General features: G+C 40.1%; 1 protein-coding gene across 1 annotated transcript in view; it reads right to left on the bottom strand.

Moving 5' to 3' along the window:
* The window catches only part of ZNF488 (zinc finger protein 488), a 39,356-nt gene that overhangs the window by 4,960 nt on the left and 6,403 nt on the right, over window positions 1-27,993 (bottom strand). The window contains 1 exon segment of the mRNA XM_078151603.1: window positions 8,993-9,221. Within this exon segment, the coding sequence (XP_078007729.1) occupies window positions 8,993-9,221 (229 nt within the window).

Raw genomic sequence — 27,993 nt, 5'->3', positions numbered from 1 at the left:
GTCTAATTATCATTTCTATGCAGAGTTCTTCATTCTCTACAGTATATATCCAGCCCTACTCTTTCTCCCTAGCTCGGTCCCATGTCACCAAACATCCGCTGGACATTTCCAACTAGAAGACCTACAGGTGTCTCAACTCAACATGTTCAAAATTGAATTCATTTTCTTTCCCACCAAACCTATCTTTCTTATGAACATCTCTATGTCTGGCAAGGGCACTCCCATCCTTCCAGGCTTCCAAGTCTGCAACCTCAATCATTCTCCACTAGAAAATGACTCTTCACTCTCATTCACTCCATGTCTCCAGTAAGTTTCCAAATCTTATAGTTTCTATCTCTACAACATCTTTCACATAAATCAATTTCTCTCCACTCATTCAGCCACCACCCTAGTGCCGGTTGTATACAATTCCGGTCCCTACCTCAAGTCTCTCTCCACTCCAATCTAACTTCCACACAGCTGTCAAAGTGATTTTTCTAAAGTTCATGCCTAAAGTTCCCTGACTCAGTTCCTGGGGCTCCCTATTACTTTCAAGATCAACTACAAACTCCTTTGTTTGGTATTTAAACCTCTTGATAACTACATCCCATTCAACCTTCCCAGCCTTATTGCAGCTATTCCACATCTACCACATATCATCTCCCTTCTCTGTGGCTTCACATTGGTTGTCCCCTATACCTGGAATTCTATTCCTGTCCACTTCCACCTCTTGACCTCTTGGACTTACAGTATCATGGAGTTGAAAGGGACCTTCGCAGCCATTTAACCCAACCTTCTCACTTTATTGATGATAGAGACTGAGGCCCAGAGGAGCGAAATGATCTACCCAAAGGTAGTGAACTGGCAGAGCCAGGATAGAAACCCAGGTCCTCTGACTCCAAATTCAGCACCCTTTCCACGTTAGAAACAGCTAAGTGCCACAGTGGATGGAGCCCTGGAACTGGAATCAGGCAGATTTAAGATAAAATCCAGCCACAGATACCTACTAGCTATGTGACCCTGGGAAATTCATTTAACTCCTATTTGCCTCAGTTTCCTCATCTGTAAAATGGGGATAATAATAGCCTCTACTTTCCAGAGTTGTTGTGAGGATAAAATGAGATATTTGGAAAGTGCTTTGCAAACCTTACAGTGTCATATAAGTGCTAGCCATTAGTGTTATCCTGTCTATAAAATGTATATAGTGCTTTAAAATTTATAAGCACTTTGAATATATTTTCTCACAACAACTCTGGTAGATACATTGGCGCTACTATTATCTACCTTTTACAGCTAAGATATAGAAGCTAAAAGAGATTAAATGATTTTTCAAGGGTCACATAACTAGTAAATGTCTGAGGCAGGATTTGAACTCAGATGTCTTGACGTATCTACTATACCACTTAGCTTCCAGCTCCAGAGTCAATTTCTTCATGAATCCTTTCCTGGCTCTCCCAGATGCTAGTATCTTTCCTTCCCCATGTTAACTTGTATTATTTCTTTTGTATGTACACATATACATACACACAACATTCACATACACATACACACCCATGGGTATATATGTTTCTCCTCTCACAAAAATGTAAGCTCCATGAGGGCAAACATTATTGTGGTTTTGATGTTGTATTCCTAGTGACTAGCACAGTTCTTGTCGTGTAGGATGCTTGATAAAAGTTGACTGATTAAGATACTCAGAACTATTGTAAGGGAGCTTGGAGAGGACCATAGTATAGCAATGTCGCACAGCTACTGAAATGTTGGGCAGGAAATGGTTAAGCCCCGAACTATTTCTATACCTCTGCTTTGCTCTGCTTATTGTATTGATACGGAGACATTGCAGCATCAGTATGAATATTCCCTGAGATTAAGATACCAGGCTGAGAGGGCCCTTCAATACAAGACACAAAACAGGAACAAATTAATCTAGACAAGATAGGGTACTGGCAGAGATAGATAAGTTTTTGATACCATGTGAATAATGTAGTTACTAAGTAACAAAAAAAACCCTGAAACCACAGATTCTTCCAGAAAAAAGATGTTCAAAAATAATTAGGGACAGGTTATTTATTAGGCAGCAAAATAGCATAATTAGATGGAGAAATCTGGGGCATGTATTATAGGGGAAAGATTTGAAGAAACTCTATATTAAATGAATTGACACTGGTACAGTCTTTGGGTTATATAACAAAGAAGAAACAAAGATTCCAGATTGCTAGGATCCGTTGAAACAGAGCCTTCTGTTGACATTGTGCCCAATTCCATGGAGCAGGAAGCTAGAACAACAAACAGGAATTGTATTTGAGTGATGTATCTGTCAAAAGTATTTTGTTGCTCAGAATACAGGCAAGTACATTTGGGGAATAGTGAACAGAAGGAGAAGCCACAGGAGATCTACATCCAGAAGAAGGCAACTGTCATGTCTCCTCTAATCAAGGTAGGAGGGCTTCAGTAGGGAGGTAGGATTTGAGGAGCCATTTGAATGATGGGGAAAAAAATTGGCTTGGTAGGATCAAGTGTGGACATTTTATGGTCTAAAGATTTGGAGGTTGGATTGTGAGAATAAGATAAAGGAGTTCTGAGTAAGTTAGTCTTAGATAGAGGAGATGGAGAACGTGAGGTAGTTCCCAGGTTCCCAAGTTAAAAGACTTAGAGATCAGGTTGAAGGTCTTGAGACTAATACAAAAGGTACTGAGGACAGCCACCATAAGGAGGGAGGAGATACATAAAAATAACAGGCAGAGAAATTGACTGGCAGGGTACAATGGCCAAGGTGGGAGTCTAATGAATAGGAACATTATAATAAACTGAGAGATAAACAGGGCCTAATAAAGACTACAATCATAATAATAAAGACAAAGGAGATATTGATATTACTTCAATAAGAGCTAGTATTTATATAGAGCTTTAAAGTTTGCGAAGCATTTTACAAATAAATATTACCTCATTTTATCCTCACAACAACCCTGGGAGATTGGCGCAATTCATCATCAGATTAATATGTGGGGAAACAGGCAAAGATCAAATGTTTTTAAGTGACTTGCTGAGAGTCATATGACTAGTGTCTGAGGCTGAATTTGAAGTCGGGTCTTCCTGCCTCCAAGTCTAGCACTCTGTTCAATAATAATTAGCAACTGATTGAGTGTGTGAAGTGGTTTTTTTAAAATTATTCAGATTACTGCTGTGACATTTCTTGCTTGAGAAGTTGCCATTGTCATCAAAGATGAAAAATGTAAGCACAAGAGATGGAAGGAAGGAAGGGAGGAAGGAAGGAAGGAAGGAAGGAAGGAAGGAAGGAAGGAAGGAAGGAAGGAAGGAAGGAAGGAAAGGAAGAAAGGAAGAAGGAAGGAAAGAAGGAAGGAAGGAATGAAGGAAGGAAGGAAGAAGGAAGGAAGGAAGGAAGGAAGGAAGGAAGGAAGAAAGAAAGAAGGAAGGAAGAAGGAAGGAAGGAAGGAAAAGGAAGGAAGGAAGGAAGGAAGAAGGAAGGAAGGAAGGAAGGAAGGAAGGAAGGAAGGAAGGAAGGAAGGAAGGAAGGAAGGAAGGAAGGAACCCTACCAATCATTTTCTCTGCCTGTTTTTTTTCCATATCATCTCTCTCCCGTGGTGGCTATCCTCAGTACATTTTGTATGAGTCTCAAGGAAGAAAAGGATACTACGTGCCAGTCACCGTGCTAAGCACTAGATACAAGTGCAAGCAGAAAAAGGAAAAAAAGACAATCCCTGACCCCAGAGCTTACAATCTAATAGAGCAGACACATACAAGGGAGCTGAAAAGCAAGTGGAGGGAAGAGTGGCAAAGAAGAGCAAAATCCGTGGTTCTGACATCCAGAAAGTCAGGAGCAGAGCAGGGAGGTGATTGGAGACAGACTGACCTAGACCTTTCCACAAATGGGGACTCCAGGAGGAACTCACCAATGGGACAGGGGGGCCTTACAGAGGAGGCAAAGCCAAAAGATAGTTGGGAGGGAAAGACTGAATGACGTACATTTGGATTGACTTGGTGATGTAATCTCTAACCTGAGTTGTCTTGTCAACAAACACTCCGTGGAATTCTGTGATTCAATCTCTGACCACTTTGTGGAAAGCGTCGTACTATGGAAACTACTTTGCATCCTTCCCCCTGAAACCCTAACAGAGACAGCTCATACACAATCAGGGTTTGGGAGATGGAACTTTGTATTACTATGGGACAGGGCTGGAGGGTGGGGGGAAGCACCAGGTTTCTGAATATAGCACTTACTGAATTAGGGCACAGTCAGACTTGGAAGTACCAAAACTCTGAGGAAGAAGGTCTGTTTGGACGCAGTAAAACTGTGATAATAATGATAATAACAATGATAGTATTAATAACAGCGACAATCAATAAACTTTATGGTTCATAAAGTGCTTTCCTCTCAATTCCAAGATGTAATGCAAGTAGTATTCCTATTTTATGTGTTAAAAAACAAGTCTACTCCAATGAAGTCTCAATTTTTTCTGAAAGCTGTTTCCTTTTTACTTTTTTTTATTTTAGGCAATTGAGGTTAAGTGACTTGCCCAGGGTCACACAGCTAGTAAGTGTCAAGTGTTTGTTCTGAGGCCGTATTTGAACTCAGGTCCTCCTGACTTCAGGGCTGGTGCTCTATCCACTGTGCCACCTAGCTGCCCCCTGAAAGCTGTTTCCTGGCAGTGCCATTAGTGGGACATTTCTATTTCATCATCAGTTGCCCTTGCTTTCCAGGAGACTTGGCATCCAAGGCGCCGGGGACTGGTTTGGCTAAGTAAACTGAAAAAGGGAGAGGACAGAAAGATCTAAGAGTAAGGGGGACAGCAGTAATTAATATGGGTGTGGCCATGTGAACATCCGTTCAATCAGGATAGGATAGAGAGTCTTCTATGTTCCATATCTGGGTGGGGAGAGATCAATTCTTCATTCTTACTCTGCTGAGCCAAAGTACAATCCAGTACCAAGAATCTAGCCATGCTCTGAGGCATACAAAGCAATTGGTGCACTCCAAAACTTTCTGCCAGTTGTTCAAGCCATTTTCATGAACAGATGCCTAGTTTCCCCACCCATTTCACAGAAGATGCATTGGGAATGGGTAAAATTAGATCCAGATCCATGCTTATGTGGAATAGAACTTTGACCCTAGGAAAGACCTGTGCTCTTCTGCCTGCTACTGCTTGGTATTGCCATGCTTTTCCTAATCAAATCAACCTGCTTTGCTTCAGGTTGTGATAAAATATCTAAGTAATCTATTTCCTGCAATTTATTGACTGAGCCAGTGTCAAGCATCTTAATCCAGACCCTGAGTAAAGTCAGGAGTAACAAGAAAGGGAGATTGTCCATAAACTCCTAGAATTTGTTACATATGTGCAAGAAAACTGAGCCTAAAATGGGGAAATTGACTTGCCCAAGATCATATAGCTAGTCTCAGTCAGGACTTGAACTCAGGTAGGTATTCTGTTTCATTATGCTACTATTCTGTGAAGAGATGATGAAGCTTAATGAGGAAAGCAAAGCATAAGCTCCCTAGTAGAAAGGTAAATGGAGGATGGATTCAACTACTGTCCCTTTCCCATGGCTATCATGGCATGGGAGTAAAACTAAGAGTAGAACCTTCAAGAATAAGGTGAAATGGTGGGTAGTTAACAAATAACTATTACTGGCAGGAAATTAATGATCATATGTTCATTTGATCATATATGTGCAGTGTCCCTTTGCACTAGCCCCTAACTTGAAGGGCAGTTCCCCAAGGGATGGCAACCCCAGGTTCAAAGTACTTTGTGGATACATCCTTCTAAAATTATATCTCTTGAATCTACAACCAATGTGTTTACTTTTCAATAAAAGCTAAAGCACACAATTAGCTTAAAGCAAAGGCATTTACTAAAGACAGACAGTGCAGATGGTCATTGAACAATCCCCAGAAATAAATAAGAGGAAGAATAGGTGAGACGGCATTTGGGAAATAGTATAGCCCTTTTGATAACCCCAAGCTTCTCTCTAAAAAAAACCTCTTTTTTAACATGAATATTCTCCTGGGCATGCCATACTGCTTCAAATCATGAAACACAGAATCAAAATAGTGGGTTCCCCAAAGAACAAGGGGGAAAAACTGGCCAAGTAGGCATAAATAAGCAGCATATTCCAAACAATGAATTATGCACATGACGTAGCATAAAAGAAAACCTCAAAAAGACATATGACCAAAAAAGGAAGTATAGAGGTCATGCAAATAATACTTCTCTCTCTGACTTTTTCTTGGACCATGTTTTTTTTTTAAAACTTTCCTCATATCCCCAGTATTTAGCACGTGGTAAATGCTTAACAAATGCCAGGCAATTGTTTAGATTGGTTGACTTCTGCTATTTCTTCTCCACTCTAGCTAACTCTCAATCCATCTCACCTCACCCCACATCTATATCTATATTCTCTGGCTGTCTGCTCATGCCACACCTGCCTTCACGAGTTCCTTTTTGCTCTCTTATTCAGTTCCTATTAAAGGATCTTGGTTATTGGCCATACCCAGTGATAAAAGTCAGGCATCAAATAAGATCATGGCCTAGGAAATTGACTTCTACTCACTAAGTCATACTGTGGGATGGTCTCACTGAAAACTTTGTGCTGCAGGACTGTGTGGATTCCTCTTCCAACAGTAGCCTGAACTTTTGAAGACACAGCTCACTGGGAGGAGTTTATGGTCAATGCCAACACTTTAACAAAGCCAACAAAATAGCAGACCTATGTAAATCAGCTTTCTCCCTTGAGGGAGAATAACGTCTTCATGATTTGTACTTAGAGAGTAAGTAAAGAATAAATTAAACTGGAAAGGTGTCTAGAAGAGAAGGGACAGAGAAGTGTCACTAGAAGTGCCATTTAAGCAAAGAATCATGACCCAATTTCAAAATTTCATCCCTAACACTGGGGCCCAGAGATCTGCCACTCCCTGCATTCCTCAGAGGAGCAGCCAGGTCATCTCTGGTCAAGCTTCATGCCTGCCTCTGTGACAGCTCTAGCAATCTGAGAAGTTGTTTTCTGTTACTCAGGAGATCTTCTTAACCTCAACTTTTCTGCGTGGTTTGTTTCATGGCAGAAAACATGGATCTCACTGAAGCTTGCCAATCTCCTTCCAGGCCTCACATTTCCTCACATCCTTAATTTTCTTCTGCCCCCAAACTTGCATCAGCTCTGACTTTTCCCAACCCAGAACCAACTCAGTTTCTTTTTGACAGACTGTGCAGAGTTCTGTGCTGTCTTTGGTTACCACAGGACGCTCTGTGGGCAGCAGTCACATGTCTGACATCAGACACCAGCCTTGTCTATCCCTCCAGGCCCAGATCTGCCAAAGACAGCTCCTCATTCATAGAAAGGGTATCCTATCTGTTGAGATCTATATTTAAGCCTATTTTATATTTTCAAAGTACACATATATGGAGAGAGGAGAGAGGGAGAGAGAGACAGAGAGAGAAGAGAGAGAGAGAGAGAGAGAGAGAGAGAGAGAGAGAGAGAGAGAGAGAGAAACAGACGTTCTCAAGTAGTCATGTCTTAGTTCTCAACTGGTCCATTAGAAACATTTTTAAAGGCCTTGATCCTCTGACTTAAAGGACTAGTTCCCAGACATGGAACCAGAGGACCAGGAGAGAGCTCAGTACTGCTGCACACTCTAGAACTGAAGCCCAGAATTAAAAAGTAGATAACAAGACAGGACTTAAATGTCTTAAAAGAGTCCAAGTTTTCCTAGTGGTGTGAGAAATTGTAAATGTGCTTGCTAAAACACCGTCAGGAATCTTTGAGAATTCATGGAGAATAGGGCTTCCCCAGTGTGTTCCATGACTACTCAAAGGTATTTGGCCTGAGGACCTCTACAGGAAAAATCTAAATGGGTAAAAAATGACTATTGCCTGGACTATAAACCCAACATAGTTGGATGGTCAATCCATTGAGTTACATCACTACATAATTTGACACAGGTACTGCAGATGGATAATAGTGATGGATAGAAGTGAACAGGAGGAAGAGAATGGCCTGGATTGCATTTGGTTTTATCAATCCCAAGCTGCTCCTTGGAGCAAAAATATGTCTTTTCAATACATTGTTCTCCCATCCATGCCATATGACTGCCAATCTTGCAACATCACGATGTCTGAGAAATCAAAGTTGTGTCTTACTTGGGGGCAAAGGAAGAGGCACAATGCACTCAAGCAGGTTGTAGCATATTTCTAGGGCTGAACTACTCAACAGATGGGAACAGAGATAGGACCTAGACTTGATTTCATTGGTACATGGAACTTCTGGGTGAGGAAACTCCCTAGGTCAGCACCTTTACTGCACATTGTAACCTTAGAGACATGCCCAGAATAGTGAGGCTAAGTGACTTTCCTAGGGTCGCCTGGCCAGTAATGCCACAGGTAGCACTTCAACCCAGTTTTTCCTATCCACTATACCTGCTCTCTGTCTACTACACCTTCTCTCCAGCCACTTTCAATAGTGCCCAACTATTCATGACCCCTTTTGGGATTTTCTTGGCAAAGAATGGAGTGGTTTGCCATTTCCTTCTCTGAATGGTTTGCTTATTTTACAGATGAGGAGACTGAGGCAAACAGGATTAAGTGACTCCCCTAAGGTCACACAGCTAGTGTCTAAAGCTAGATTTGAACTCATGTCTTCCTGACTCCAGACAGCACTCTATCCATTGCACCACCTAGCTGCCCCTCTATCCATTACACCACATAATATATGTTTACATACATGCATATGCATATGTGTGTATATATATATATACAATTATGTGTATAGATATGTGAATATGCATATGTATATCAGAACTCCATTTGCACAGACATCATTATTACATAGATGACCTCATGACACTTTTCAACTCTAAGATTCTACAATTCTATTTATGATATGACTTTTACAAAAGTTTTGAGGAAACATTATTTTCCCACTTAGGAGAAATTTATTTTTTAAGGAGTTGACTTTCCATCACCTTAATTGCTCCATAGGGATTTCTTTTGGAAAAGTTCTTACCTTTATGGAGAGGTCTGGCTTTAATATCTTGGAAACCTAGGAGGCAGGAAAGCTCTTCGTCATACCAAATAAAGATCTCTTCATTTTGGCTGATCTTCCTTGTGGGGCAGAAATACAGCTGACTGTTTTCAAAGTAAGCTTCTAGGTTCTGCTCCTGGCTGCTACAAGCTGCCTGAACGAGCCTCGTCCATGTCAATCCAGTGGGACTATGGATGGAGTTGACATCTACCTAGTAGACATAGACACACAAAGAAAATCTTTAGAAGGCTTTCAGGAAACACTGCAACTTTCCTCTAATTGGCATGGCATAACACAGCATTGTGATTGTGATAACACAACACAGATTGATCTTCCTAAACACAGGTTTAACTATATTGAGGCAGTTAGGTGGCAAAGTGCCAGACCTTAGTTCAAATCCAACCTCAGATATTTTCTAACTGTGTGGCCCTGGGTAAGTCACTTAACTTCTGCCTCACTTTTCTCAACTGTAAAATGAGACTAATAATAGCACTTACTAGGGTTGTTGTGAGGATCAAATGAGATCATACTTAGCACAATCTTTAGCATATACTAGGTGTTTAACATTATTCCTTATTCCCTCCCTTCTTCTCATGTCACTCTCCCATTTAATAAATTTCAGTGATTTCTTCTTATCTCTGGGATCAAATATAAAATCATCCATTTGGCATTCAAAGCCTTTTATAACCTTGCCCTCTTTTAACTTCTCAAGCTTTTTACACCTTATGCATTTCCACATGCTCTGGAGGAAGAGTACTTTGATCTCCTTGCTGTCCTTTGCACAACACTTGATATCCCAACTATGGGCATTTTCATTGGCTGCTTCCCATTCCTTGAATTTCCTCCCTCCTCATCTCTGCCTTATGGCTTCCCCAGATTGATTCGAAGCCTAATTAAAATCCCACCTTCTACAAGAAGCCATTCCCAATTCCCTTTAATTCCAGTGCCTTCCTCCTGTTGCTTATATCGAAGTTATCGTGTACATATTTTGTTTGTATGTAGTTGTTTACCTATTGTCTCTCCTATTGGACTAAAATTCAAGTGAAAGCAAAGACTGTTCACCTTTCTTTGTATCCTCAGTGCTCAGTATGGTGCCCGGCACATAGTAGGTGCTTAATAAGTGCTTACTGACTGACAACACAACACAGCACAATATAACATAACAACATAATGTAACTTGCAGACAGTAAGGTTGCACTGTTGTGGTGGTGGTGGTGTTGTGGCAGGAGGATTCACATATTTAAAAACTGGTTAGTTAGAAGAACTAACTGTAGTTAGGAGAAGCGGACCATGACATGATCATGCTCATGAGTTAACCAAAGATTATATACTTGGAAATGGAAGCAAGAGACTTGTGTAACCCTGGAGTCCTTGGAGTCCTGGCCTGAAGCTGAAGCCCTCCCTGATGTTCAACTCCTCCTCTGTACCTTCCATTCCAAATCCTTTTACTCAGCATCTTCCCCGTCCCACATCCTGCTATTGGACACCAGACCCCTAAAGCCACGGCCTGGCTCTTGATGCCCCAGATTGCCCCACACTTTGAGACTATATCCCTAGCAAGATGTTCAATTTCCCCTTTTCCTCAACTATAAAATGTTTTTCTGTGTGTGTCTGTGTGTGCTTACGCAATTCTAATTTTCTGCTCTGACTCTCAAGCTGTGTGGCCAATTAGATCATTTAGTTAGAGCATTTCTGTTGATGAGACCCACATCTTAGATTAGATCCCTGGATAAGTCAGCTAATTTGGCTCTGTGGGTCTGTTCCATGACCACAAACTGCCCTTTTAAGACCTGTTGGCTACTAGTCACAAGAACTCCATGAGGAAATGTGGATGGATTAATGTAAATCCATTCCCAAGACTGGAAAAACAACAGAAGCCAAACCCTACTAATGAAGGATGGAGCAGTAGTATTCTTTCCCCAAGTGAGAGACATCGTGGTATAATGTTAGGCACTGGACTTGAAATTAGGAAGATCTGGGTTCAAATATTTCCTCAGACCTTTATTATCTGTGTGACTCTGAGTATGTCATTAAAATCCCCTGAGTCCCAGTTTCCTGATCTGTAAAATGAGAGGTTTAAAGTAGACTCCAAGGTATTTTAGAACAATAAATCTATGATTCTATGAAAGGTACATATAGCTATCATAATCCCACAAAGGCAGCAGTAAATAATGGCTAAAGAGCTGGCCTTAGAATCAGAAGACCTAAGCTCGAGACCCATATCTGACACATAGTGACTGTGTGACCCTGGGCAAGTCACTGAAATCTCTCAATTCTTCAGGAAACCCTTAAGACTCTAAGTTTCAGAGCAAATGGTAAGTTTAAGATTATAAGTTTGCTGACCTACATAAGCAGAGGGAGTCCTCTCCCAGAATTCCTTACAGCAACGAAGTAACAGATCCAATTTTCAATAAATGTCCTTGATGCTATGGATCCAGAGAGTATAGCCTTTATAACCATCAGAAGTAGCCATTAGTATGAGGAAAGTAGACTAGCATTGACACAAACCTTGTCCAAAGGCCTAGAGGAAAAGCCCTAATATTCCAAAAGGACTCCAAGCCATTTAATTACTCTGGTCCCTATCTGACCCTACCTATCCATAAGTGTCAAATGAAGCAGGATATTATGGACAAGACATAATAGAATGTCATTAACATTTTATTGATTAAATGATGTAGATATGTGGCGTCAAACTAAGAATTTTGCAGTATCTGGGGGTTTTGAGTGTTTGGAGTAGATTTTTTTCCCCCCACTTCAATATTCAACTGCCATTGATATTGATTGGATAGTGAATGGTTGGAATAAGTGGAAAATCATGTGGCATAGTAGAAATCTCCAGTGGAATGTAAGCTCCTTGAGGGCAGGAACAATTTTTTTAAAAAATTCAATTAGATAAGTATTTATTAAATTCCTATTATGTACCAGGCACAATGATGGATATTATCCGTACACAGACACACACAGACAAAATAAATAAATACATAAACCAATTTGTGCCTTCAAAAATCTAGCATTCTACAGGGTAGGAAGAGAAGAGGTAGATGCAGGTCCACCTCTTAGCCTCTCCAGCTTTCCTCAAATCTCCCATAAAGTCCTACCTCCACAGAGAGAAGCCTTTCCCAACCCAGTAGATCTTGGTGCCTGCCCTCTGAGATTATCTCCTAGTTATCCTGCATGTATGTCTTCTGTATACAGTTGTCTCCCCCATTAGACTGTGAGCCCTTTGAGGGCAGGGACTGATTTTTGCCTTTCTTTGTATCCCCAGCACTTGGCACCGTGCCTGCCACATAATAGAGGAACTTTATAAATACTCATTGACTGGACTTGTATTTCCAACACCAAACAGAGTGTCCTGGACACAGCAGGAACTTCAAAAATGTTTATTGAGTTGAAGGGGGAGAAAACTGGCCTAAAAATTAAGAGACCTAGGTTCTAACCCCAGCTCTGCCACTCAATGGCTGAATTATCTTAAATGAGTCACTTCATTCTCTGGATCTATACATCCTCCTTTTTAAAATAAAAGGGCTAGATTAGTGGATCTAGAGTGTCAATTCCAGAATTTTTCATGATTCCAAATCATACAAATTCCAAAAATTGTATGATCAAAGTGGTCCATGAGCTGATCACTTCTAACACATCAGCATGGCCCTAACTGTCCCTTCTCTCTTTTTTACACTTCCTTTCTTAGAAAAAAATCAATGGCCTGAGACTAAAAATAGCAAATGAAAATTTGGGCTTCTTTCATAGAAAAAACAGAGAATGTATACCCCCAGTGACTTGGGAGCTACATGTGCTAATCCTAGGCACTGACTGAACATTTTCCTTTTAAGAGATTGGTAAGGAGCAGCTGGGTGGTGTAGGGCATAGAGCACTGATCCTGAAGTCATGAGGACCTGAGTTCAAAGCTAGCCTCAGACACTTACTAGCTGTGTGACCCTGGGTAAGTCATTTATGAGAGAGAAAATAACAAACAACAATAATAATAATGAGCATTTATATAGTGCTTTAAGGTTTGCAAAACAGCTCACATGAGTTCTCTCATTTGAACCTCACAACAAACTCAAGGATCCCATTTTAGAGGTGAGGAAACTGAACCTGAGAGAGGTGAAGTGTGCTGCCTAGGGTCATACAGCTAGAAGGGTGTCTGAGGTAGGATTCGAACTCAGGTCTACTTGACTCCAAGACCAGCATTCCATATGATCTGTGCACCCAGATACTGTACAGAAATCGTATTAACTCTCCTTCCATCACTGAGAATCTGGGAATAAAAAAATGCCCAGGAATAATTTCTCTACTACACAGTAGGTGATCAATAAATAATTGTTCAATTATTGAATTCTCTAGCTTTATGTCTCAAGCACAAAAGTTGCATGAATTTTCTTCTGCTACAAAGTACTTTTTCTGTGTGCCTGCTTGCTGAGAATTATAGCTACCACTTACATAGCATTTTACATATATTATTGCATATCATCCCAATTTACAGATGAAGAAACTGATGTAAAGTGACTTGCCCAAAGTCACACAGCTATAGATGTCTAGGCCAGATTTGAACGTGGATCTTCTTGACCCCACAGCCAGCATTATATCCAATTATTATAGCTGCCTCTAAACTAAACACTAATATCCCATAGAAAAATTCACCCATGGGATGAGTAGCTGATCCAGCAAACACCAGAAGCCTAATGTTTAACCATTTTAAATTTTTTATTTTTATTTTATTATATTTAATATTTATATTATTTTACTTGTTATTTGTATTTAATTTATTTATATTATATTTAATTTAACATTCAAATTTATTAAATTTAATTTAATTTTAAAACTATTTTTTAAAATAGTAAAATAGCAAAGTACAATAAATGGACATTGACTATAAGATTGTGATGAAGATAAAATGAAAAGCCATCTACAAAGTGCTTTGTAAACCTTAAATCACCATATGAATGTCAGTTACCTTTTTACAGGGTTAACAAATTGGTAGATTTAAGAAACTGGCACAAACATAGAATACCTGGGTTTCAGGAAACACGTGACAGTGTCTCACATGCTATCCTTGTCACACAATAAGTCGATGCGGGCTAAATGAGACTACTAGTGGGTAGAATGTGAACTTGGTGAATTATTGGACACAAGGTATGGTCATTATTGGGTTGATATCAACTTTTAGAATGCCAGGCTTGGAGTCAGGAAGACCTGAGTTCAAATCTGGCCTCAGACCAGCTGTGTGACCCTGGACAAATCATTTAACTTTGTTTGCCTCAGTTCTTCATCTTTAAAATGAGCTGGAGAAGGAAATGGCAAACCACTCCAGGATCTTTGACAAGAAAACCCCAAATGGGGTCACAAAGAGTTGGACACAACTGAACAACAAAACAACTTAGAAGTCACTGGTGAAGTGCCTATACTGTTCACTATGTTTATGATCCTCTTGTGCCCAACTCCAGCACTCTCTCCCTCATTGACTTACCATGTAATATGCTTATTTTTGTAGATGTTGTATATACACACTCTCTCCCTTGCCCCTATAGTAGACTATAAACTCCTGGAGGGTAGGGATGACTGTTTTTGTCTTTATACTATATCCCCAGTGCCTAGCACAGTGCTCTGAATGTAACAAAGAATAAGTATTTGTTTAGTAGAATGGGATGTTATCAATGACCCTTGAAGGGCCACGTGTCGTGGTTGATTGGTTACCAAATTGAGTCAATAACCTGAATCTAAGTGAGATAGGTAACATGCTAGATGACAGAGTCCACAGACATAAAAAGTTCAATGACTTAGACTGATGGATTGAATCTAACAAATTTGATAAAATTTAATAAAGATAAATGTAAACTCATGCTTAGCTTCAGACAATCAGCTGTACAAGTAGAAGATGGAGGAGATGTAACTAGATTGAAAGTATGAATATGATGCTGGCCCTGGAATCAGATGGGTACAGGCTCAAATCCCACCTCTGACACTTACAAGCTGTGTGACCCTGTGTGTAGACAAGTCACCTAACCTCTCTGAGCCTTAATTTCTTCAACTGTAAAATGGGGGTAATAGTAGCACCCATCTGTTAGAACCAATCCTAATCATGGATGGCAAATGTTTTGCAAGCTTTAAAGAGCTACATAAAAGTCAGCTGCTGCTGCTGCTGCTGCTGCTGCTGCTGCTGCTTCTAGTCTGTGAGAGAGGGGAAAGAATCAGGTAGTTCTAGTGAAACACAACTCAGATAGCAAGCAAATAATGCCAGCCTTAAGGAAGACGTGATGCCCAGATGTGGTGGTGCACATTTGTAATCTCTGTTAAAAGGGAAACTGAGGTTGATGGATTACCTGAGCTTGAGAGCTCCAGGCTCCAAGCAAGGCCAAAGCTTGATTCAGTGTCCACACAAAGCCCAGCACCAATATGACCCCCAATTGTTTAAGGAGGAGCAAAGTAGTCTAAGTCAGCAACAGAGCAAGTCAAAACTTCAGTGCTGATCAGCAGTGGAATTGGGCCCGTAAGTGGTTAGTCAACGTACTTCCAGCCTGGGAGAGACAGGAAGACCTAGTCTCCAAAGATAGACAGAGACAGAAAAAACTCAGACAGACAGAGAGACAGAAGGGGGAGGGAAAGTGGGGAAACAGACAGAGGCTACATGTCCAGACTAAAGAAGTGGCCACGCAAGACTCTACTTTTCCCTGATTAAACCACATCTGAATTAATGTTTGTAATTCTGGATACCACATTTTAGAAAGGTCACTGCCAAAGAAAAGCACATCGTTATCATCATCATCAATCATCATCATCACCAGCATTTATATAGCTCCTACTATGTGCCAGGCACTGTGTTAAGCACTTTACAAATGTTATCTCATTTTATTCTCACCACAACCCTAGAAAGCGGGTGCTATTATTATCCCTATTGTACAGATGAGGAAACTGAGGCAAATGGAGATTAAGTGACTTGCCCAAGGTCACACAACTAGTAGGTATCTGAGGTTGGGTTTGAACATAGGTCTTCATGACTCTAAGCCCAGGGTTCTACCCACTTTGCCACCTAGCTGCTTCATTCAGAAGAGGGTAATAATGACAAGAGGAGTGAAAACAGCAACAAGTAGAATTTCTATAGCATATTAAGGTTTGCAAAGTGCTGTACATATGTTATCTCATTAGCTCTTCACAATAACCCTGTGAGGTTGGCGCTATTATGGTTCCATTTTACAGATGAGGAAACTCAATCAAGATGGTGAAGGGATAGTAGTCCGTTCCTTATGAGGACTGGATGAAGGGACAAGTGATGTTCATCAGGTTAGGAAAAGATTCCCAGAAGACATTATCAAGGTGAAGGACTACCTCCTGAAAGAGAGAGGAGACTCATTCTAACTGGCCCCAGAGGGCAGCCCTAGAAACAACATAGGCAAACTGCCCTTTGACCCAGCAGTAGCACTTCTAGGGCTATACCTCAGAGAGATCATACAAATGGGAAAAAGACCCACATGTACAAAAATAGTCATAGCAGCTCTTTTTTTTGGTGGCAAAGAATTGGAAATTGAGGGGATGCCCATCAATTGGGGAATGGCTGAGCAAGTTGTGGTACATGAATGTACTGGAATACTATTGGGCTGTAAGAAATGATGAACAGACTGACTTCACAAAAACCTGGAAAGACTTGTATGGTCTGATGCTGAGTGAAGTGAGCAGAACCAAGAGAATGTTGCACCCGATAACAGCCATGTTGTACAATGACTAATATTGATTAACTTAACCCTTCCCAGCAGTACAAGGATCTAAGACATCTCCACAGGCCTCCTGATGGAAAATGCTATCCACATCCAAAGAAAGAACTATGGAAGTTGAATTGCTATTTTTTTCTCTTCTGTTGAGTTTTGTTTCCTTTTTCTGATGGTTCCTCCTATTGGTTTTAATTTTTTACCAATATCACTAATGTGAAAATATGTTTAATAGGAATGTAAATGCATAGCCTATATCAGATTGTGTGCCATCTTGGGAAGGGTGGTGGGGAGGAAGTGGGAGAAAAATTTTAAACTCAAAAGCATTATGGAAGTGATTATTGATGAATCAAAATAAATTAATAAAAAAAAAGTAAAAAAAAACCATAGGCAAGCTGCCCAAGATCAGGTTCTAGGTCAACCTCAGTTGACCTTCAGTTCAACTTCCTACCACTGAAAACCAGGGAAAACTGTCTAGTCCAGGAAGTGTTGACTTCCTCATCATTGGAGGTCTTCAAGCAAAGGCTAGACATCCATTTGTCACAGTCACTATAAAGGGGATTTGTATTCAAGTGAAGTGTGGAATGGGTAGCCTCTGAGAACCCTTCCTGCCGATGATCATGGAGCCTTTTCTCAAGGACTCACAGTCATCTTTATTCAATATACCTCTATTACTGTACTGTGCTCTAATAGCATGATACTCAGGGGCAGCTGAGAAGAACACATTTACCAGCCTTTGCCCTAAATCATTCTCAGACTGCTCATCCTTCATAGTTCATAGAAAGATAGAACTAGACGTAGGAAGGACTTTAAGGGACATAGGACCACAGGACCACAGATCTCGAGATAAAAGGCAACTCTGAGAACAGTCCAGCCCAACTCTCTCATTTTACAGATGAAATTGTTATTGTGCATGTCGGGTCTGACTCTTCATGACCCCATTTGGGGTTTTCTTGGCAAAGATATTGGAGTGGTTTGCCATTTTCTTCTCCAGCTCATTTTCTGGATGAGGAAACTGAGACAAACAGAGTTAAGTGATTTCCCCAGGTTGCTAAGCTACTGAGTGTCTGAGGCTGGATTTGAACTGAGGAAGATGAGTCTTCTTGACTCCAGGCCTGGTGCTCGGAACCTAAAGAGAGAAAATTACTTGTCCAAGGTCATACATGTGACAGAGCTGAGACTTGAACCCTGGACCTCTGATTTCAAATCCAGGACCCTTTCTACTATACCACACTATCTATCCAATGAATAAAGATGCAGGGACTTTAGCACATGGGCCTGGTGACATTTGCTTCAACTACACAGCCACTTTTTTTCCCTTCTTCTTGGTTCCCAGTGTGTCCAGAATGGCCAAGGATACTGTATAAATAAACTTCTAGATAAAGGAGATGTCAATGTAATTACATTATAGTGCTTTGAGAAATTGCCTAACAGACCACATCTACAAAACTCTTCAATAATTCCATCCATGTAGATTTATCTACCCTTACCAAAGAGAGATATGGTCATTCTTCACTTCTGTCAAAAAAAAGAAAAGAAAAATGTCCATACGCAAACAGGCCACCCACATGGGCCTGTAGACCATGTTTTTAGATGCGTAAGCTTATCCCAAAAGAGAAATCCACATGATGTTACCAAATCTAACCTCTCCAGTGATTTTTCTGGGATTGCCATCATGGCAATCCAGAAGTAAATGGTGCAAGCATCTACAATAATGGACTTGTCCTAATTTGCCATGGATTAAGGCCATTTTGGCTGAATACCCCAAAGGTCTCTGAAACACCCCTCAAAGTGCTGAAGTTGGAAGAGAACTATGGAGACGCTCCCTGAAATGCCAAGGTAATTAATTTCCCTCAAAGGTCTGTGTTAATTCTGTGAAGTCCAACAATCAAGTTTGTGTGCATACATGAGCCTAAACATTGAGCCAAGAATTGAAAGAACACAAAGATGACTGACACGTGATGCTGTCTGAGGCACATCACCGCTGACAATGAAGGAAAATGTTGATTAGTTTGCATTCAGCAATTAAGCCATTGAATTCTTATCCTTGAAGCTTCTTTGAAAAACTAGATAGTGGAATAGGAAGAAACTAAACTTGGGACCAGGAGGGACCTAGGTTAGATTTCCTGCCTTTGACACTTAAGACTCTCAGCAAGTCTTTTAAACTCTGAGCCTCAGTTTCCTCACCTGTAAAATGGGCATAATAACACTGGCATAATAGTGCCATAATAATTCCCTACCTCATAGGGTTGCTGAGAGGATCAAGTGGTAATAATGACTAATGTCTATATGTCACTTTAAGGTTTGCAAAGCGCTTTACAAATATCATCTCATTTGATCCTCACAATAATCCTGGGAGGTAGGTGCTATTATTATCCCCATTTCATATATGAGGAAACTGAGACAGAGATTAAGCAACTTGTTTAGGATTACACGGGTAGTAAGTGTCTGAGGGGTGCAGCAAGGTAGCCCAGTGGATAGAGTGCCAGGTCTGGAGTCAGAAAGACGTGAATTCAAATACAGATTCAGACACTTAGTAGCTGTGTTACCTTGGACAAATTATTTAACCTTGTGTGCCTCGGTTTCCTCATCTGTAAAATGAGCTGGAGAAGGAAATGACAAAGCACTCCAGTATCTTTCCAAATAAAACCCCTCAAAAAAGTTGGGCACAACAAAATAATTAAACAACAACAATATAATGTATATTTAAATGGATAAATAATCAAAATAAATTTATAGATATATCTATATAAACATATAGATATAAATAGATGCATAAATATATAGATATAAATAAATGCCTGATACATAGGCATTCAACGAATGCCTGTTAAATGAATGTTTTGAGTCAAATGGCCAGGAATCATGGGATTTAGAGCTAAAATGGGCCATAGAGAACATCTGGTCTATCTCATTTTAGAGATGAAAAAACTGAGGTCCATAGAGGAAAAATGATTTTTCCAAGGTCACAAAGGCACTAAATAATAAGGCTAGGATAAGCCCCCAAGTCTTCTGACTCTATACTCCCCTGCAGCACGAAACCAGTCTGGATTAGCATGACCATTGGTTTCCCACACACAGGCTGCAGCCTGAACCCCAGCAAAGCCATCTCACACCAATGCATGTGCCGTTAGAGTCCGGGAAGCCTAGGAGGGTGCACACAGAAGTCTGGGGTAGTCTGCACACCCAGAGCATATGCCACTAGTCATCCTGGCATTCTCGGACCCATGGTCCTGGCTGACTGCACAGCTCTACAAGAGGCCCATCACTCCTTCACTTTATCACACTTTGTCCTTGTTGCGACACCCCCAAAACACTTATTTACTTTGTTTTTTCCCCCTTTGTTCAAGTGGCCCCCAAAGGGGCAAGCGCAGAAAAGGCTAATTGTCTTAAAGAGTCTATAAGCATTTCATGAAAAAGTGTCCTTTTCATAGTTAAACTTTCATTTCTTTTTCCTCTGATTAACTTGCTCCTTGGAAATCTCTCTCTCTCTCTCAAGGATATTAGAATCCTAGATCTTCTAGTGCTGGAAGGGAACTGTGTGATCATTTTTTGTCCCTTGTTTTTATATATGAGGAAAGAAACCATGTTCATTAAGAGGAGAAATGACTTGCCCAAGGTCACACTGCTAGTAGCAGAACTAAGACATCTCCAGGTTTTAAGAAAAGAATGAAATTTAAAAGAAATACCAACAAAGAAGATCAGAGAAGGAGAATCTACCTTAAATATATAGTGGATATTCCTTCTGTCTAAGCATTTAAAAACAGTGAATGCTATGGTATCTAGAAATGTGTTCTGGAACCTACAGGGCCCAAACATGGTTTCTTCTGGGATATCCTGAGTGTACTATGGCAAAGACATCTGGGAAATGGTGGTGCAAGCTGTTTGCTATCACTGGCTCACAGAAGCTTCAGCAAAGGGGGAAGGTCGATCACACAACTAAGAGAAGATTGAAATGCACATCCAGCTACAAAGATTAGTGCCCCATGTGGTCAGAGGGATGCTTTTCATGTGTTAAAAGTCATTTTTACAAGTATGACTGAAAACAGCAAGGAAATGCCAGCAATATAAAAGAGCTATTGACCTGTCTCATGCTCTTATCATGTTGTGATGTATTTTATTCTCCTTTACTGTATAGCTATTTTTTGTATCAAATATTTCCATATATATAGTCTCCCCAAGCCCCAACAATTGCATACTGGGTCCGTGAGGGCAGAGGCTATGACCCTTGTATCTCCCCTAGTGATCTCAAGAATATTTTGTACATAATAGGTACTTAATAAATATCATCTAAGCAAATGATTAAATGAATTAAATTATTCATAATGTAAATAACAATGTCTTATATTTATATTCTCAATATAAAATCTTATTATTTTTTAAAATAAATTTTGTTGGGGTTTTTTTTGTTTTTATATCACCCAAATTTCCTCTTATATTCCTCTCCCTTCTCCTTCCATCTCACATAACAAAGAATATTACATCTGGTTATTTTTAATCACAAGTATGACATACAGTAGAGTAAACAAGTATTTATCACAATGATGTGTGCATGGCATGTTTTAAACATGGCTGTTTTCCACATTGAGGTGAACTTTTGTGGACAGTCAAATGCCCTAGTGATATCCTCCTTTTAATGAGAACTAACATGATACAGTGAATAGAACAGTGAAACCTTGAACATTTAGCTGTGTTATTGTGGACAAATAACCAGTCAGAACCTTAGTTTCTTCATCTGTAAAATGAAGAATCAAGCATTTATTAAGCAGCCATGGGGTATAGGGCACTGTGCTAAGCCTGATAGATACAAAGACAGAATGAAAAACATTCTCCATCATTGGGGGAGCTTATATTCTACTCCAAATTAAAGGTAGCATTATAATACTTAAAAAGCTGCATACGTAGAGGTTAATTTCAGCATAGAAAAAGAACTTGGAACAAAGGGGACCGCAATAGGAAATCTTTAAGAAGGATTGGGATTCTAAGAGGGGGAGGTGAGAATGGAGTAGATTATGAGCATGGGAGAAAGATTATGAAAAGATATGAAAATAGGAAATGGAGTACAAGATTTGGAAAACAGCATGTAGGTCAATTTATCTGGAACAAAGAATATGAAAGGGAGCAATGTGAAATAAGCTGGAAAAACTGCAAATGCTAAGCTGAGTAGTTAGTATTTTCATCCAAGAGGAAATAAGGAGCTAATAAAGATTTTGGAGGAGGGTAGGGATTTGGTTATAAGATTTTATTGACATGTGGAAGACAGATTGGAGAGGGGAGTAACAGGAAGCCACGAGTTCAATTAGGACTATTTTATAATAATCTAGGTAACAGACAATAAAGATCTGAACTAAGGTGATGGCAATATGAGTGAAGAAAAAGAGACAAATATGAGAGCAGGTGCTGAGTTAATGCTTGAGTAAATAACTGGAAATGGAGAGTAGAAAGAAGAAAAAATCAAGGATGACTCCAAGGTCGCAAACTTGGATGACTAGAAGGATGGTCATATCCTCAACAAAAAGTAAGGAAGTTGGGGGTGGGGGTAGACTTGGGGGCACAGAGGAAAAGCTAATGATTTCCTTTTTGGACATGTTGAATTTGAAATGACTATGGGACACAGGTGAAGATTTTCAGTAGGCAGGAAGTGATCAAGGATTGGAGCTCAGGAAAGAGATTCAGTCTGGACATATAGGTTTGGGAGTCATCTACATGGTGTTTATAATTGAGCCCATAGGAGGGGACATGATCAAGGAGAAAGGATTGAGACCACGAAGATAAGGTGACCCAGAGCAGAACTTTTAATACACTTTTCCTGATTTTGCCCAGTTGTCCAGTGAGATAATGAAATGTGTTAGATGAAAGTGATCAAAATAACTATTTAAATTAGGCCTTGCCCTAGAGACAGTCAAGTGAGATCAAGAACACTAGATTAGGAGTCCACCAAAAGACCTGAGTCCTAGCCTTGGTTCTGATCCCAATGAACTGTGTGACCTTGGATGAGTGATTTAGTCATTCTAGGACTCAGTTCCCTCATTTGTAAAATAGAGACACTAATACCTGCCTCTCCACCTACCTCATTATAAAGTTCAAATGAGTAGGTGTACATGAAAGGTATTTTGAAAAGGATAAAGTACCATAGAAATACAAGCTATTTAGGTTGGTGAAGGGATGGAGAGCACCATTTCTGTTATGTTCAACAATAGAAAGGAAAGAAGAATCAGAGCTATAATGCATAAGATAAAATAAATAAATAATATAGTAATAAAAGAGAAAAGAGAAAGCTCATATAAAGGGAGTGAAGTAGAAAAGCTGAGTATGGTTGCTATAAAGAGTGGGTTAGAAAAGGAAGCAGGTACATAGCTGATATGAGAGATATTGTAGAGGTTGTGGTACTCTATAAGTGGCAGTGCATTACTATGGAAACAGCCCAGGATCAGGAGTCAGAAGAGCCAATAACAGTCAGCTGTTATTTATGTGACCTTGGCCAAGACACTTCCTTCACCTTTCTATGTCTCAGTTTCCTTATCTGTAAAATGTAGGTTGCAGTGGATGAGATACTCTCTGATATCCCTTTTGGCTCTCCAATTTTATGAGATTACCTCCCTGATCTGGGATGAAAAGCCAGGTCTACACTCTAACAAAGAGCCTATAGAAATGTAACAAAGGAAGGTGAAAGCTACATTGAGGTAAGAGTTACATAGCAGAGAAAGCCATGATTCACTGATGGCACATTAACCCTATCTTTGGTACACCCTTGCCAAGAGATCCATACCCAATTTCTACCATCTAGTTATCCTGTCCTGTGAAGAGGGTGCAGGTGTTATCATTTCCACTCTCCTAATGTATGAAATAAGGAATGGATTGACTTGTCCAAAGTGACATGGTGAGTCAGTGACAGATCAGAGTCTGGATGCCAATCTGATTCCCAAGTAGAATGACTATAGGGGAATCCAAAGAACATGATTTTGAAGGATGCCAGTCATTCCCACTAGGGTACTCCATTGTCCATCTCATACTATGTTTTTGGTCAATGGCCATAGAAAATACTCAACAAATTCCTTGCCATAGAGTATTCAGGGTTACTCAGGTCTGGATTACCAATCAACACTTATTTATTAAGCACTTACTGTTTGTGAGGTATTGGGAATATAAAGCCCCTCAAGGTATGTCAGAGGCAGAGATAATACTCACAAACAAGTAATGATTTGCCGTTTACACAGTGCCCAGAGGTATCCTGGCAAGAGTGACTTGTTATGACTTCTTTAGGTAGCTCCATTTTTGTTGCTGGTGGCATCCATCCAACTAGTTTTCTTTCAACACCTACTCTGTGCAAGACGCAGAGTAAACTATTATAGCAATAAAAGACCCATCTTCTAAAGCCAAGCAGGCTTCTGCTTCCACAGAAGTACAACAAGAGGGCTAAATTTCCCTTCCCTCTGTTCTGAAGAGGGCGTGTTTCAATGGAAATTTTAAACCCATGCTATTTTCTTTCCAGAGGATGTAACTCCATCCCTATGTTTCCAACTGAACCTCAGAAAGCTGACCACAAATAGAAATGGAATTTCTTTTATTTGCAACTTGTTCAAACCCAAAGTACATCGGGATTGTGTGGCCAAGTTATTATATAGAGGGAGGGCAAAGGAACATCTGTCACTTCAGTAAGATGAAGAAATTATACTAAATAACGCTGAGGCCCTTCCAGCTCTAACAGGCTAGGAGTCCAGATCTTACACCATAAATTTACCTTCAAACCTGTATAAAGGAAATCTAGCTTTTTGGCTGGTATGTTAATTCAGTCTCAAAGCAGGTTCCAGAAATATCCAGACATTCTGGATAACCAACCAATGCCCAGAACACGATATTTCCAAGTGTTAGAGAATCAGGGTGGTAAAGCTTTTGACAGCCAGGGAGTGTCCTTGACTTATTAAAAGATCAGTATTGGAATTGAAGACTGTGTTTATAATTTTGATTAAAACTCTAAATTGCTCGCAGGCTGTTTTATTTTAATCGATGCTTAATTTCTTTTAAGTCCTAAGCTCATCCATTTATGTTAGCTGAAAAGCTCCCTTATCCCCAACAATCAGCAAAGACTCTCCCACCTCTATAAAAATGATGTGACCTTTGGGCAAGTCAACCTTCCTCTCTGAACCTCAGTTTCTACATGTGTGAAAGAAGGGATTTAGACTCAATGATTTTGAAGATTCCTTTCAGGTCTTATAAGTTTTTACAGTTTTACAATTTCACTTACCCCACTACAGTTACCCTGGCATGCTGGGGTAGCATAAAGAACATTAGCCTTGGAGTCAGAAGGCCTATGTAGATCCCAACTCTGCCACTAACTAGCTATGCAAACTCAACCAAGTCACTTAACCTACCTCTTTGTCCAAGTTTCTTCATCTATAAAATGAACAAAATAATGAAATGATGTTTGCACTATATACCTCAGGGTGGCTGGGTGGTGCCTGAGTAGAATGCCAGGCTTGGAGTCAGGAAGATTCATCTTCCTGAGTTCAAATCTGTCCTCGGACATTTACTAGCGTAGTCACTTAACTCTGGGCAAGTCACTTAACCCTGTTTGCCTCGGTTTCCTTATTCATAAAATGATCTGGAGAAGGAAATGGCAAACCACTCCATTTTCTTTGACAAGAAATGTCAGATGAGGTCATGAAGAGTCAGAAAAAGACTGAATAACAACAACTATATACCTCATGGGGTTGTGCGGAAAGTGCTTTGTAAAGAAGTATCATCATCATTATTCTTTATTTCACATCTGGGAACTGTTCTGATGAAAAGAATATCTTCACTTTGTGAACAGTGCCAAGACCCCAAACTCTGAACGCCCTAGGAGACCACTTATAAAAGCATCAGCTTATGGTTGTTAATAGCTTGATCTAACCTACTGGCAAAGCATCAGTATTCTAAGCCTTGGATTAAACACTCAAAAAAAAAAAAACAAGCATTTATTAAGCACCTACTATGCGTTAGTCACTAGGGATACAAAGATAAAAATGAAAAAGCCACTGCCCTCAAAGGGCTTGCACTCTATTATCATGGAAGTCATTACTTTTGCTTGGGTGATTCATCATAACGTTACCCCTCAAACTCTTAAAAATAATTATCCTACCGTTGGCCATCTTCATTTCAGTGGGATATGTTCAAATAACTGTTCTTTGTATTCTACTTAAATCCCTTTAAGGAGAAAAAAGTGTTTTGGTAGCTGACAGAATTAGTGTATTTAATCACCACACTCTCACCTTAAAGAGCTAGGGGGCACAAAACACCTCTTTGTTCTCCAGAATAAAGAAAAAAGTTCAACTTCCACTCACTCTAGCACACTGGCCACTCCCACCAAGATCCTCCCCACATCCCTCCTCACAGTCTCCCCAAGATACTCAGCCACTTCTAGGTCCCTCCCACAGTCTTTCTGTATATAAGGTCCATCTTGTCTCCATTAAGGTGCTCAGATTCTTAAAATCTAGTCAACGTCTCAGATTCATTATTAACTCTAGCCCACTTGTCTATAGGAGCATCTCAAACGTTCAGATTCCTTAAGAGTCTGGCCAGTATGGTGAATCTTTAATAAACCTTGTCTTTGGCTGAAAGAAGGCTTGGGTCAAATTCATTCAGGCAGGATCCACATGTCGCTATTTCAGGGTCCCAGCACCCCAATACCTCAACAGTAACATCTGAGAGAATGGAGCAGGAACCCAGACAGGGGGTAGGCATAAGCAGAGCTCTAGGACTATAAATTCTGCAAGAATACTGGCTGAGGAAGGAAAAAAGCAACATAACAGGAAGAGAACTGTGGCTAGGCTATGCGGGAGCCACATGGAACAGATGCAAAGGGGCAGGAGCCATTCAAGTTACTGAGAACAGAACTGGCGATTCTTCAGTTTTCCAGCATTTGCTTTAACCCTCACTCTCTTGCTCCTTCAAGTAAAAAGAGGAGCCTGTATTCTCAATACTGATTTCTCAAGAGATAGTTTGTTTTCTGCTCTCTATTGTTTTAAAAGAAATTGTTTTCTCTGTGATAAACTGGTTAACCATAATGGTGTTGATCAATGCTGGGAGAGGGTGTTGGCAGCACGAGGGGTGTACATATGTGTCTTTTCATAAATAGGGGCAGAGGGAGAGGGTAAGTACATAGAGGAAAGACAGAAACAGATGTTTTTAACTTCTGGGATCTTTCTTGGCATAGGAATTTGGAGATAAGCAAAAGGGAGAATTATTGACTCATAGTTTTAGAAATTCCCTGAGCAGGAAAAAAAAATCATGTATCCAGATTCATTCCTAGGAAAAAGAGAAACTACGGTTGGCTTGAAGAAGTTGTAGGTAGCAGGAAGCTGGTATTGCTGTGGGGGCCACCTCAGGTACCTCCTCTTTCCCATTTTCTTCCAGAGGCAGATTTGGAAGTGAAATCATTCTCCCTGGGGCAAAGCCAAGGGAATTGAGTGGAGATAAAGTCAAACTCAAAGGGAGGGGCTGGAAAAGAATGGCACCACCCACTCTAGGAAAACGTGAGGAGCAAGGTGGAAAGGAAAGGGAATAATTACTCCTCTCCTCCCCAGCACCTACTCTACACTCACACAGCTGCTACACTTATACATTATAAATGCAGGAAAGGGGAAAGAACACTAATTAATTAGAAGGATGAGAACAAGTTTTTCTAAGAGAGGGCATATAAACTGAGCCTTGAAGTAAGCTAGGGATTCTCTTAGATGGAGCTAAGGAAGCTAAGGATCCCTGAGATCTGGTCATGTTCTTGCAAATAAATAAAATTTCTATTCAAGCAGGTCGCTCTATTTTTGTACTCCATATCCCTATCTGTAAAATCAAAATAATGTCCCTTATTATTTTCTTCGTAACTGCAAAGCGAGGAAAAGTGGTAAGAGCAGAAAACATCTCAGGATCATAGATTTAGAGGTAATAGATATGTGCCCTGATCCTCAAAAAACACAATGTATTACTTTTTTTTTTGGTTTCTCCTCTTTTTGTCCTCCAAATAATCCACGTCCTTTCCTTTCCTGTGATGCTTTATATTTGATCCCACTGAAGCCCTTCTGAAATGTCAGCACCAAAACCAATTCAACTATCAAACTTTAGATTCCTCCAATGAGTCATTTTGGGTTCCATTTCCTTTGCAACTTTTAGAGAGAAATATTTAAACAGTGAGTCTCCAAGAAGATGGGAATCATTCAATTATGTCACATCTTCTCCAAAAGGATTGCATAAATGAGAAGCCACTGAAATGCTAATACAGTAAAGTTGCCCAATGTCACCCCTGGA

This window comes from Phascolarctos cinereus, unplaced genomic scaffold, assembly GCF_003287225.1.
Source record: "Phascolarctos cinereus isolate Bilbo 61053 unplaced genomic scaffold, phaCin_HiC Scaffold_3;HRSCAF=262, whole genome shotgun sequence".
Lineage (NCBI taxonomy): Eukaryota > Metazoa > Chordata > Mammalia > Diprotodontia > Phascolarctidae > Phascolarctos > Phascolarctos cinereus.
This window is presented reverse-complemented; position numbering and strand designations above follow the sequence as displayed.